General features: G+C 34.5%; 1 protein-coding gene across 15 annotated transcripts in view; it reads right to left on the bottom strand.

The window, feature by feature from the left end:
* CEP170 (centrosomal protein 170) overlaps window positions 1-12,203 on the bottom strand; it is a 132,979-nt gene that overhangs the window by 65,971 nt on the left and 54,805 nt on the right. For all 15 annotated transcript variants that reach the window (XM_065935630.1, XM_065935632.1, XM_065935624.1 and 12 more), the window contains exons 5-6: window positions 1,284-1,342; window positions 1,026-1,188 (exon numbers count right to left, since the gene is read on the bottom strand). In XM_065935630.1, coding sequence (XP_065791702.1) covers window positions 1,026-1,188; window positions 1,284-1,342 — 222 coding nt within the window. The remainder of the gene's footprint in view (window positions 1-1,025; window positions 1,189-1,283; window positions 1,343-12,203) is intronic.

The raw sequence follows: 12,203 nt of genomic DNA, 5'->3' as shown, positions 1-12,203 counted from the left end.
AATCCCATAGACGGAGGAGCCTGGTAGGCTGCTGTTCATGGGGTCTCGAAGAGTCGGACATGACTGAGCGACTTCACTTTCACTTTTCACTTTCATGCATTCAAGAAGGAAATGGCAACCCACTCTAGTGTTCTTGCCTGGAGAATCCCGGGGACGGGGGAGCCTGGTGGGCTGCCGTCTATGGGGTCGCAAAGAGTCGGACAAGACTGAAATGACTTAGTAGTACCAGCAGCAGCAGCTGCTCAACAGTTTCAATCAGTGCTGTTCAAGGGTTAACTGCACAGTCTAGATAGCAGAAAATACTCTAAGTTGAATAGTACTTGTGGATCTCATTCAATATTGAACATGAGAAACAAATTTTGCACTGGCTAATATCTAAGTAATATAAACTGCTATAGTCCAACAGCTTTTAGTCAAAGTGAAACTTGTTCGCTGGTACATAGAGAATGGCTCATAAGTCTAAACATAAAAGACAAAACTAAATTTTGGTATAAGTGGTTGTTTTAAAAAATTTGAAAGCCTAAGGACACTGCACAGTAAATTTAAACTAGTTGTTAACTGGACTAATAAGCTTATATTTGAGCAATTTGGTAATTTCTAGAAGTTTTAAAAATTGTTTTTGCATGACTGGGATTATGTATATAAAATATTCTTAAAGCTCCTACTGTAATATGATACATATCAAAATAATTATGACAATGTAGCCATTATTGGACATTTCCTTTTCATTCATTTCAGTTATAATCTAGGGGGGAAAAGCAGGCAAATATGAAATAATAAAAATACTATAAGGCAAATTATATTTACTTTCCTCAAATGAACATACTAAACACACCTACATACAACTGCCATATAATTATGTTCTATACTGCTTTCTAAGAAGCACTGGCTGCATTAAAACCCACTCTGAAATTGTCATTGTCATTCATTATTTTTATAAGGACATGGACAATTTTCTGAGAACAAAGCATGCAATTTCTTCATAATCAAGAATAAACATGATATTTTCAAAGAGGTTAACTTACCAACAACTTTCTCCTCAGATTTTAGCGCTTCTGTAGGTTTGTGCTGCACTTCTGTTGCAGAATCTGCTACCTTTGAATCTATGCTTTTGGCACATGCAGATTTTGATAATTCTGATTCTGAAGATTTTTGGGACAACTGAAGCTGAATGGTAAATTTCTCATGCTACAAAACATTTTAAAATGGAAGTGAAATATCCATGAGTGAAATCAACCCTAGTAAATGGCAGGTTTACAAAAGAAAGAAGTAAAAATGTTTACCTTGAGAGCTTCTTCAGGGACCCGCATTTCTCCTCGTACTACAGTGAAAAGATTTGTATGTAAACAGGGCTAAGGAAGAATATAATTTCAAAACTCTGATAAGCTTAAAACAATCAAAGATAATACAGAAATTGTCCTATTTTCAAGAAGTAATTATAAGAAAATGACCATATTTCCCTTGAGTTAAATGTTAAAAAAAAAGTTAAATGCTAAATTATGTTCACAAATATAAAATTTTTTAATATTAAATATAATCTTAAAAAGTCTAGCAAGTAATTCCAAACTTAGGTAATAATCACGGCCTTCAAGAAGCAAACAACTGGGTGATTAACCTAAGCACAAAAGACATTTTCAGTTCTCACTAACAGTAATATGACCACAAAGAAGAAAAGCACCTGGATCAAATTATATTGATAGCTAATCACAAAAATCTAAAAAGAAGTGTCATCAGTGATTACCCAACAGTAAATCCTGAAGAAATTCAATTATTCCTACTTCGCAAGCACTGATAAAAATGAAATTCATCTTGAAAATGCAAAAGAAATGCTATAATTAGGGCCTTTAAACAACTACAACCACTCCTTCCCAACATGAATTGTAATCAGGGTCAAATTACATTATCAAACAACTGATTCTATACAGATTAGAACCAAGTGCTAGATATAATGAATGCTTTCATTATGATGCCAAAAAGAACAATGCCTCTGTATGTTAAAAAGATCTTTCACTAAACAACAGAGGTCACATTTCTCACCATTACTTAACCCCTTAATGAAAGGACTTTCATAACCACATAGTAAATTCTAGTCTTCTTTATCAGTTCAGAGCACCCATGACTTCAAGGGTAAAAAGCTATAATTATCATGACCACTTGGGAGAAAAAGACTTCCCATGCATAACAAGCAGTAAACTTGTTTACAAGTATTTGTTCCATAGTTCTACTCATCAAAATAATAAAAACTCAGAATTTTCCAGAATTGTAAAGCGCTTTGGGAATATCCTATTCAATTCCATTAACCCACCTTCCCATTCTATCCATGTGGAACTTGAGGACTAGAGAGGCAGAACCCAAGATAATAATCTAGTCAACTGAATACTAGTCCAGGGCTTTCTTATCACTTTACATTGCTTCCAGTAAACTGTGAAATAATAAAAAATTTCCTTTTTTATTATGTATTTTTGCTGATACACATTTGCTGGTATATATGACAATATATAGTTCATAGTTAAGTACTTAAAAAAAGTAAAAATTCTAGTAAGCTTTTGTTTTACTCCCAAAAAGCTCATTAACAGCTGCAGAAGATTCACTGTAATCCTACATTTACAGTGGAAAACACCATCTTAAAAATACTGAGTCATTTCTATTTTTCAATGGGAAACATGATTTTAGCCTGCTGTGAGTGCTTTCTGCTGCTTCACATTTCTCCTGGGAGTGCCCCAGGCTATTCCTCAAAGTGAGTCTAGGGCATCCTCTTAAATTCAGACTTCTTTAGGATCAAGGAAAACTTATAAAGAGGGTATAACTCAGATTCACATACTTTGCCTTACCAAAAAACTCCTGGGTGGGAGACCAAAGAATTCAAGAGTCCTCTTGCTCAGGTCATGAACTCACCAGAGAACCCCAGTGTGACCATGAGACTTTTGAGGCTGCTCTGACTCCAGCTTCACCTTCACAGCCACCATCCTGCTGGTGGCTCAGACCCAGGCGGCTGGTTTAGCTTGCTGAGCTCAGGAGACAGCGGTCTAAGGCGCGAGTACTCATGATGCTGAGTTACAAGACACACAGCACAGTCTGTACGTCAACTATATCTCAGAACATTCCAGAAAGTCACATGCTTACTTAAATCTTGTTTACTAAAAATCACTAATAATTATTTAATTAATATTTATTTATATAATTATATACTTTATATATTTATATATTTTTATTATATTTTATTATATATTATAGATATATATTTATTTACACTGTATAGAATCATAAATATAATTAAATATAATTATTTAATTAATGGTTAATAATTATTTAATTGATCAATATTAATAAAGTTTACTAAATATTAATAATGTTCACTAAAATTCTTATTAATAATTAATAATTAATAAATTAATATGTATTTATATAATTAAATATAATTATATATTTTATAGATATTTATATTTTTATATATTTATTTATATTATATATATAATTATATATTACACATATAACTAAATATAATAATTTAATTTAATATAACTAAATACAATTAACAATTTAATTTAATTAAATATAATTAACAATTTAATTAAATATAATTAACAATTTAATTTAATTGTTAAATTAATGATTGATGGTTGATATTAATAAATATTAATATTTATAAATTATTTCCAAACTTCTTTGAATAAGAAACAACTGAAAAACAGAAAAAATATGTGCAACAATGGTTTGCAAAGACAATCAATACCAGGTAACAAAAGACAGTGATTCTTGAGTGAAGAGGAACAAATCAAGGGGAGTGCAATCACTGCCCTAATTCAGGATCTCTAGAGAGCTTCCAAGTCACACTGGAGGGAGGGGTAAGTAGGGCTGAACCTGGCAGACTCTAAGCTGTGAAGAAAAGGGGTTGAGAGTCTGGGCAGACCAAGATGACTACAGTTCAGAAAGCTGCACAGAAATAGTATTCCAGAGATTGTTACAGGGGCTGGCTCAAGCATTCAGTTGGGTACTGATCAGCACATTAATTTGAGAAAACTTATACCTATGGCTGGGACAAGAACCACCTTAAAGTATTCGAGGTAATAGTGCCCCTTATCAGAGAGGGCCAGGAATAGTGTCTAATCACAAGAGCCAAGCTGGAAAACCTCATGTATAATGGGCCACTGGATAAAGCAGGGGTCAGCAAATTGTTCATCTATTGAGGGCCAGACAGTAAACTTTCTAGGTTTTGAAAGCCATACGATTTCTGTTTCAACTACTCAACTCTGCTATGACAGTGCAAAAGCAGCTAAAGAAAGATGTAAATGAGTGGATATGCCTGTGTACAAATAAAACTTTATTTACAAACACAGGCTGAGAGCCAGGTTTACCAATGGTCGTGCTGACCCCTAAACCAGGGTATACAGAAAGGTCTTGCTTCTATAATGGGGAATTAATTAGCCCCAGAGTAATCTTAGAAGTTCAAAAAATTTTAGAAAAGCAAGATTCAACATGATAAAACTATTTCAAAGTAACCTGTATCCCAGAACAAAGTTCAAAAATATTTATAGGAATCCAAAAGTATGCATACAATATTCAACAAGGTAAAAAAAACTCACAATGTCTGTCATTCAGTCAAAACAATGAATGTAAAAATCAATCAAAACTGACTCAGAGCTCACACAAATGTCAACAAACATTCTAACACAGTTAATATCACTGTATTCCATATGTTTAAAAAATATGTAAAGACTTGAAAGATATAAAAGACAAAATCCAAATTTTAGAGCTGAAACTATACTGGATAGGGAAATTGCTTGTTAGACACTGCCAAAGAAAAGTTTAGTACACCTGAAGACTGCAACAATAATAACAACCCAAAGTGAAACACAAAGAGAACAGACACTCCTTAAAAAATAATAAATAGAGCCTCAGTAAGCTAGGAGGTGACTTCAAGTAGCCTAATACACATTTAAATGAAGTCCTTGGGAAAAAAGTGGGGAAAACAGAAAAAAAGAATTTAAAAAAATAATGGTTGAATTTTTTTCTAAATCTGATTAAAAGTAAAAAGCCACAGATTCAACATGCTCAAAAAAACTCAAGCACAAGAGACATGAAGAAAACTGTACAAAGGCATATTAAAATCAAACTGCTCAAAACCAGGGGAAAAGGGAACCAATGCAAGTCAGAACAACAAATTTAAAGTACTTAAAAGAAATGTCATCTAGAATTCTATGTTCAGCAACGATAACTTCTAATAACTAAGGTGAAATGCTTTTCCAGACACACGAAAGCTGAAAGAATTCATCATCAGCAGAGCTGTACTATAAGAAATAATAAAAGAAGTTCTTTACATAATAAGAAAATGAAACTAGATGAAAATGTGGATCAATATAAAAAAGGATGAAAAGCACAAGAAATGGTAATTACAACGGTTCAAGATAAGAATACAATGGTCATAAAAATCTATTTTTCTTATTATTTAAACCTCTTTAAAAGATAACTGATGCTTTACTGATATCAATGTAGAATGCAATTTGTAACATATATAGAAATAAAATGTATGACAATCACAGAACAAAGATCAGGACAGAAAAAATGAAAGTATACTACTGTAACATTCTTATACTGTATGTGAAGTAGTATAATGTCATTTGAAGACACAGCTTAAAAGTAAAGATAAAATTATAAAATCTTAACCACTAATTTTTTTAAAAAGGGTTACAGTAATAAAATAACAAAGAAGACAAAATGAAATCATAAAAAAGCTCAATAATCCAAAATAAATTAGGAGAAAAAAGAAAAATCTGATGGGGCAAATAGAGCACAAATACCAATATGACAGATTTAATAACCACATCATTAAATGTAAATGCTCTAAATCCCCAGATGAAGGCAGAAATGATCAAACTGAATAAAAACTAAGACCAACTATGTGTTGCCTACTTCAAATGTAAAGACAATAATAAGTTAAAAGTAAAAGAATGCAAGCGATATACCATGCTAACACCAAACAAAACTAATGTCCAGACAAACCAGATTTCAGCACAAAAAATGTTATCACAGATAAAGCAGAGCATTTTATAACTATAAAGGGGATCAACTCATCAAGACACAACAATCCTAAATGTTTACACTTCTAATAACAGTGTTTCAAACTATATGAAGCCAAAACTTCTGCAAGGAGAAACAAACCCAATGAGATTCTAAAATTTTGATAGTACTTTCTCAATAACTGATAGAACAACTAGACAACAAATCAGTAAAATACAGATGTGAACAACACTACAACTAATTTGACCTAACAGAATACTCCAACCAAAAACAGCAGAATGCACATTCTTTTCAAGTACACAGAGCATATTTACCAAGATAGAGCAGATATACCATGCGTGACAGGACAGGATTTGAAATACATGAAGTTATGTTTCTGACCACTATGGGTAAATTGGAAATTAGTAACAAGTCCCTTGGAAAAATTCCAAATACTTAGAAACTAAGTAACAAAGATAACTCAAACAAAGACCAAAAGAGAAACCAGAAAGTATCTCACATGTTAAAACAGTACAGGCACACTTTATTGTATTTCCCTTTATTGTGCTCTGCAGACACTGTGCTTCATACAAATCAAAGGTCTGTGGCAACCCTGCACCCAGCAAGTCTATCAGAGCCAGTTTTCCAATGGCATTCGCTCACTTTGTGTCTATGTATGGTAATTCACACATTTCAAGCCCATTATTTTCATTATTTTTATATTTGTTATGGGGATCTGTGATCAGCGATCTTTTAAAAAAGTTATTTTTGCCTGTGCCAGGTCTTGGCTGCAGCACGTGGGATCTTTTGTTGTGGCCCGTCGGTTTGTAGCACATGGGCTCTCTATCAATGGGTCCAGAATCAGTAGCTGTGGTGCAAGGTTCCCAGCCAGGGATCGAATTTTAGTCCCCTGCATTGGAAGGTGAACTCTTAACCACTGGGCCACCAGGGAAGTCCCTGATCGGTGATCTTTGATGTTACTATTGTAATCATTCTGGGTCACCAAGAACTTCACCCATATAGGTTGGTGAACTTAACTGATAGATGTTGTGCACGTTCTGACTGGCCCACCAACTGGCCGTTCTTTCTCTCTCTCCCCCCTGGCCTACGTATTTCCTAAGATACGACGACGTTAATGTTAAGCTGATTAATAACCCCACAACAGCCTCTAAACATTTAAGTGAAATGAGGAGTCACACATCTTGTACTTTAAGTTAAAAGCTAGAAATGACTAAACTTAGTGAGGAAGGCATGTCAAAAGCCAAGAGAGCAAAATATTTTTGGAGTTAAAAAAAAAAAGAGAGAGAGATGGAGGGACATTTGAGAAAAAAAAAGAAAGCCAAAACAGGACCAAAGCTAGGCCTCATGTGACAGTCAAATGGTGAATGGAAAGAAAAAGTTCTTGAGGGAAATTAAAAGTGCTATTTTAGTGACACATGCATGGTAAGAAAGCTAAATAGATTTAATGTAAATATGGAATAAGTTTAGTGATCTGAATAGAAGACCAAGCCAGCCACAACATTCCCTTAAGCCAAAGCCTAATGCAGAGCAAGGCCCTCTCTTCAATGAAGGCTCAGAGAGGTGAGGAAGCTGCAGAAGAAAAGTTTGAAGCTTAGAGAGAATGATTTATGAAGCTCAGGAAAAGAAGCCATTTCCATAACATAAAAATGCAAGTAAAGCAGCAATTGTTGAAGCAGAAGCTATAGCAAATTATCCAGAAGATCTAGCTAAGATAATTATAATGAAGGTGACTACACTAAACAACAGATTTTCAATGTAGACAAAACAGTCTTCTTTGGAAGAAGACACCCTTTCATAGCTAGAGAGGAGAAGTCAATGACTTCGCTTCAAAGGGCAAGCTCATTGTCTTGTTGGGGGGGGGATAATACAGATAGTGACTTTTAACTTGAAGCCAATGCATACTTAACCATTTTGAGTATCTTAGGGCCCTTAGGAATTACGCTAAATCTACTCTGCCTGTACTCTGCCAAGGAAATAATAAAGCGTCGGTGACTGGACATCTGTTTACAACACTGTTCACTAAATATTTTAAGCCTACTGTTTGAGATCTACTGCCTGGCACGTTACAGTCCGTGGGGTCGCAAAGAGTGGGACATGACTGAAGAGACTTAGCACACATGTATGCTCAGAAAAAAAGATTCTTTTCAAAGTATTTCTGCTCACTGACCATGCACCTTGTCACCCAAGAGCTCTGATGGCGATGTACAAAATTAATGCCTGCTAACAACAACATCCATTCTGCAACCCATGAATCGAGGAGTCATTTTGACTTTAAAGCCTTATTATTTAAAAAAAAATTATTTTTATTTATTTGGCTGTTCCAGGTCTTAGTTGCAGCCTGTGACATCTATTTCCCTGACCAAGGATTGAACCTGCACCCCCGATATTGGGAGTGTGAAGGCCTCACCACTGGCCCACCAGGGAAGTACCTTAAGTCTTATTATTGAACAAATACATTTCACAAGGTTACAGCTGCCACAGTGATTCTTCCGCTGGATCTGGGAAGTTATTTGAAAACCTTCTGGAAAAGATTCACCATTCTAGTTGCCATTAGAACATTCGTTATTTACGGAAAGGTCAAATATCAATACTAACAGGAGTTTGGAAGAAGTTGATCCCAAACCTCATGAATGACTTTGAGGGGTTCGAGACTTCAGTGGGGGAAGTAACTGCTGAGATAGTGGAAAGAGCAAGAGAACTAGAATTAAAAGTGGAGCCTGAAGATGTGGTTAAACTACTACAATCTCATGACAAAACTAGAATGAATAAGAAGTTTCTTATGAATGGGCAAAGAAAACAGTTTCTTGAAATGGAATCTACTCCTGGTAAAGATGCTGTGAAGACTGTTGGCATGACAACAAAGGATCTAGAGTATTACATAAACTTAGCTGATAAAGCAGCAGTAATGTTTGAGAGACTGACTCCAATTATGAAAGAAGTTCTGCTTTGGATAACATGCAATCAAAGAGCACTGTGTGTTACAGAGAAATCACTCATGAAAGGAAGAATCAATTCATGTGACAAACTTCACTGTTGTGTTATTCTAAGAAATAGCCACAGCCACCTCAACTTCCAGCAACCACCTCCTGATCAGTCAGCAGCCATCAGCACCAAGACAAGACCCTGCATCCTTAATAAGATTATGACTCATAGAATGCTCAGATGATAGTTAGCAGTTTTTAGTAATAAAGCATTTTTTGATCAAGGTATATACAAATTTTTTAGACATAATGCTATCACACACCTAACAGACTACAATGTCATTTAAACATTAACTTTCGCATGCACTGGGAAACCAAAAAATTTGTGTGGTTGGCTTCTTACAATGCTATAGTGGTCTGGAACTGAAACAATATCTCTAAGGTAAGCTTATACTGGGTGGTGGGTGGGGTGGGGGTGGATTTTATAGCACTAAATGCCTGTATTAGAAAGGAAAGGTCTAGAATGATCTTAGCTTTCACCTGGAAGAAGTTAATAATGACAGTAGAAGTCAAACAGAAAACATTAACAACTGAAAAATTCAATTATATCAAATTTAAATGAACTGGGGGGGAGATTCTTCACATTTTCTCCACAATATCTGCTCTACCTACAGAATATGCTGTCGATTAATGGCGACTCCATTTTTCTAACTGTTTACATCAACTGTACAATTTTGGATTCATCCTTGACTTTTTTCTCTCTCTTAGTCCATATCCAGTCCAATGAAGAATATTACTGGCTCCATCTACATGACATGTACAGATCCCATCATTTCTCACTACCTCTGCTTCTATCACCCTGGTCCAAACCTCCATTATTTCTCACCTGGAGGGAGCTACTGCAACTACCATAACAACCTTCTAACTGGTGTCCCTCTTATCACTCCTGCCCACTCCCACCCTTAAGTCTTTGAACAAGAGTAACCAGAGGATTCTTTTAAACATTTAAGTCATTATCACCTCACTCCTTTGATCAAACCCTCTAATCTCTCCCTGTTTCACTTAAAAGCCAAAATTATTACAATGGCCTATTAAAGGTGATACATTCTGGTTCCCCATATGCTCTGACCCTTCACTAGCTCCAGCCACACTTACTTTTTTTCAAGGTTGTTCCTCAAATATGGCAAACAGGTTTTTGGTTTAAATCTTGCATTTAAACCAAACTTGCTCTATCTGCTTGAAGAGCAATTTCTCCAGATATTTCCATAAGGTCAGCATCTTCACCTTCTCCTTATTTTTGTTCCAATGCTGGCTTCTCAATGAAGTCTTCATGAACAGTCTTTTTAAAGTATAATTTCTCATGTACCACCACTAGCTCTCTATCCCATTCACACTTTTTCTCGATAGAATTAATCACCCTCTATCATTCTTTCTGTGTGTGCTGTCAGCTACCTGCAACCCCATCAAAGTGTAAGCTCCAGGAGGACGGAGACTGTGGTCTGTTTTAATTAGTACTGTATCCCCAGCCTGGGGCTCTCTGGTGGCTCAGTGGTAAAGAACTCACCTATAATGCAGGAGACGTGGGTTCAATCCTTGGGTCAGGAAAAACCCTTGGAGAGGGAATGGCTACTCATTTCAGTACTCTTGCCCAGGAAATCCTATGGACAGAAAGAGCCTGGCAGGCTACAGTCCATGGGGTTACAAAAGAGTTGACTATAACTTCATGACTAAACAACAACAAAACATCCCCATACTGTGGGGACAATGTCTGGCACATGGAAGACATTCAATAAATAACTGTAAAATAAATAAATTTAGGCTTGCTTATCTGTTACATATCTAGCCACCTGGAGATACAGTACCTATTTCTGAAGTGTAGCATTTCACTACACTTCCTGAGTTTACAGTCATTTCTTAAACTTGGATATTTCACTACTTGCTTTTCCAAATCAATTAATTACTCTGATTAGAAAAAAATACTTTTGGCAGATATATTGTATTCCAGTTTCAACTCACGGTAAATGTTCTTTCCAGTCTTAATTCACGGTAAATGTTCTTTCTGTTGCTGTGGCATTTTAATTAAACAATTTTCAACTACAAAGTATAACAATCTGTAGACTAGTTAACTATTAAACTTAATTTTACTATGAATAAAGCACAATAATGGCTTCAGTCTAGTATATGTAATATGTAAAAATTTGTTTTAAAAATTTCATCCTATATAATACAATTTCTGCCATTGTAACAGCACAGTGCTCATTCATAGACAGTGCTCAAAAATCAGGAGCAATATGAGATGTTATTTTTAAATAATGAAATCAACTGAGTCTAACCTGAGCGATTGGATAGTCTGGCTTAACACTGATCTACAACACTGAAAAAGTCCTTTGGAACAAAACACTTGTCCCAGCTTGACAGACACACTGTGAGCAAGTATATAAGGAAATATTAGTTCACTATTAAGAAATGATTATACAATCTATAAAAGCATGATGAGTAGCTTCTCAATAGTTTAATTTAAAATTCAAAGTAAACTTTATAGAGTTTTATTGAAACCCATTTCCTACTATTTTCTCACGTTTTGAAACAGCTAATGTCAAATAAATGAAGGACCTATTTAAATTCAAAATATATTTGTATTTATTTTTGGATGAAACTTACATTGGTGGAAAACAAACCATCAATCAAGGCTTTAATGCTAATTCTTAATCATTGTGCTCCATATATATATATACATATATATATATATATTTGAAGGATTTAAAACATACTCAAAAGTATGTTTTACTCAAAAGTATTTAAAACAACTCAAAAGTATTAATGACTAAAGCTGCTTTGCCTATACAAATGTAAAGATTATATGTGAATGCTATACAGTTATTTTTTTCATAAATTTTACGTTAAATCTAAAAAAACTAATTATGCTCTATGAACACTTTTAAAGTGTTAGTACATTTAAGTATCAACTCTCCTTAGTTGAGACATTTTCTCTGCTAGAATGATAAATCCATCCAGTTGCCAGTACATTTGATATAGTCCTTAATATCAATGTGAAGATTTAAAAAAATTCCATATAATATGTAATATTTGTATTTTAATTAAATAAATTATTTAATTTAATTAATTCTAAATTAAATTCTTTTTACAAAGCTTTCCACCTTGTATGAATAGAATTGTTTTTATTCTTGTTCATCCGGTCAGGTCCCTTCTCTTCACTAGTGATTCTTTACTAGGAGAACATCACCATGTCCTTAATCAGTTCTT

This window comes from Muntiacus reevesi, chromosome 5 (genome assembly GCF_963930625.1).
Source record: "Muntiacus reevesi chromosome 5, mMunRee1.1, whole genome shotgun sequence".
NCBI classification, from domain to species: domain Eukaryota; kingdom Metazoa; phylum Chordata; class Mammalia; order Artiodactyla; family Cervidae; genus Muntiacus; species Muntiacus reevesi.
The sequence above is the reverse complement of the archived record's forward strand: the minus strand, read 5'-3'. Positions and strand labels throughout refer to the sequence as shown.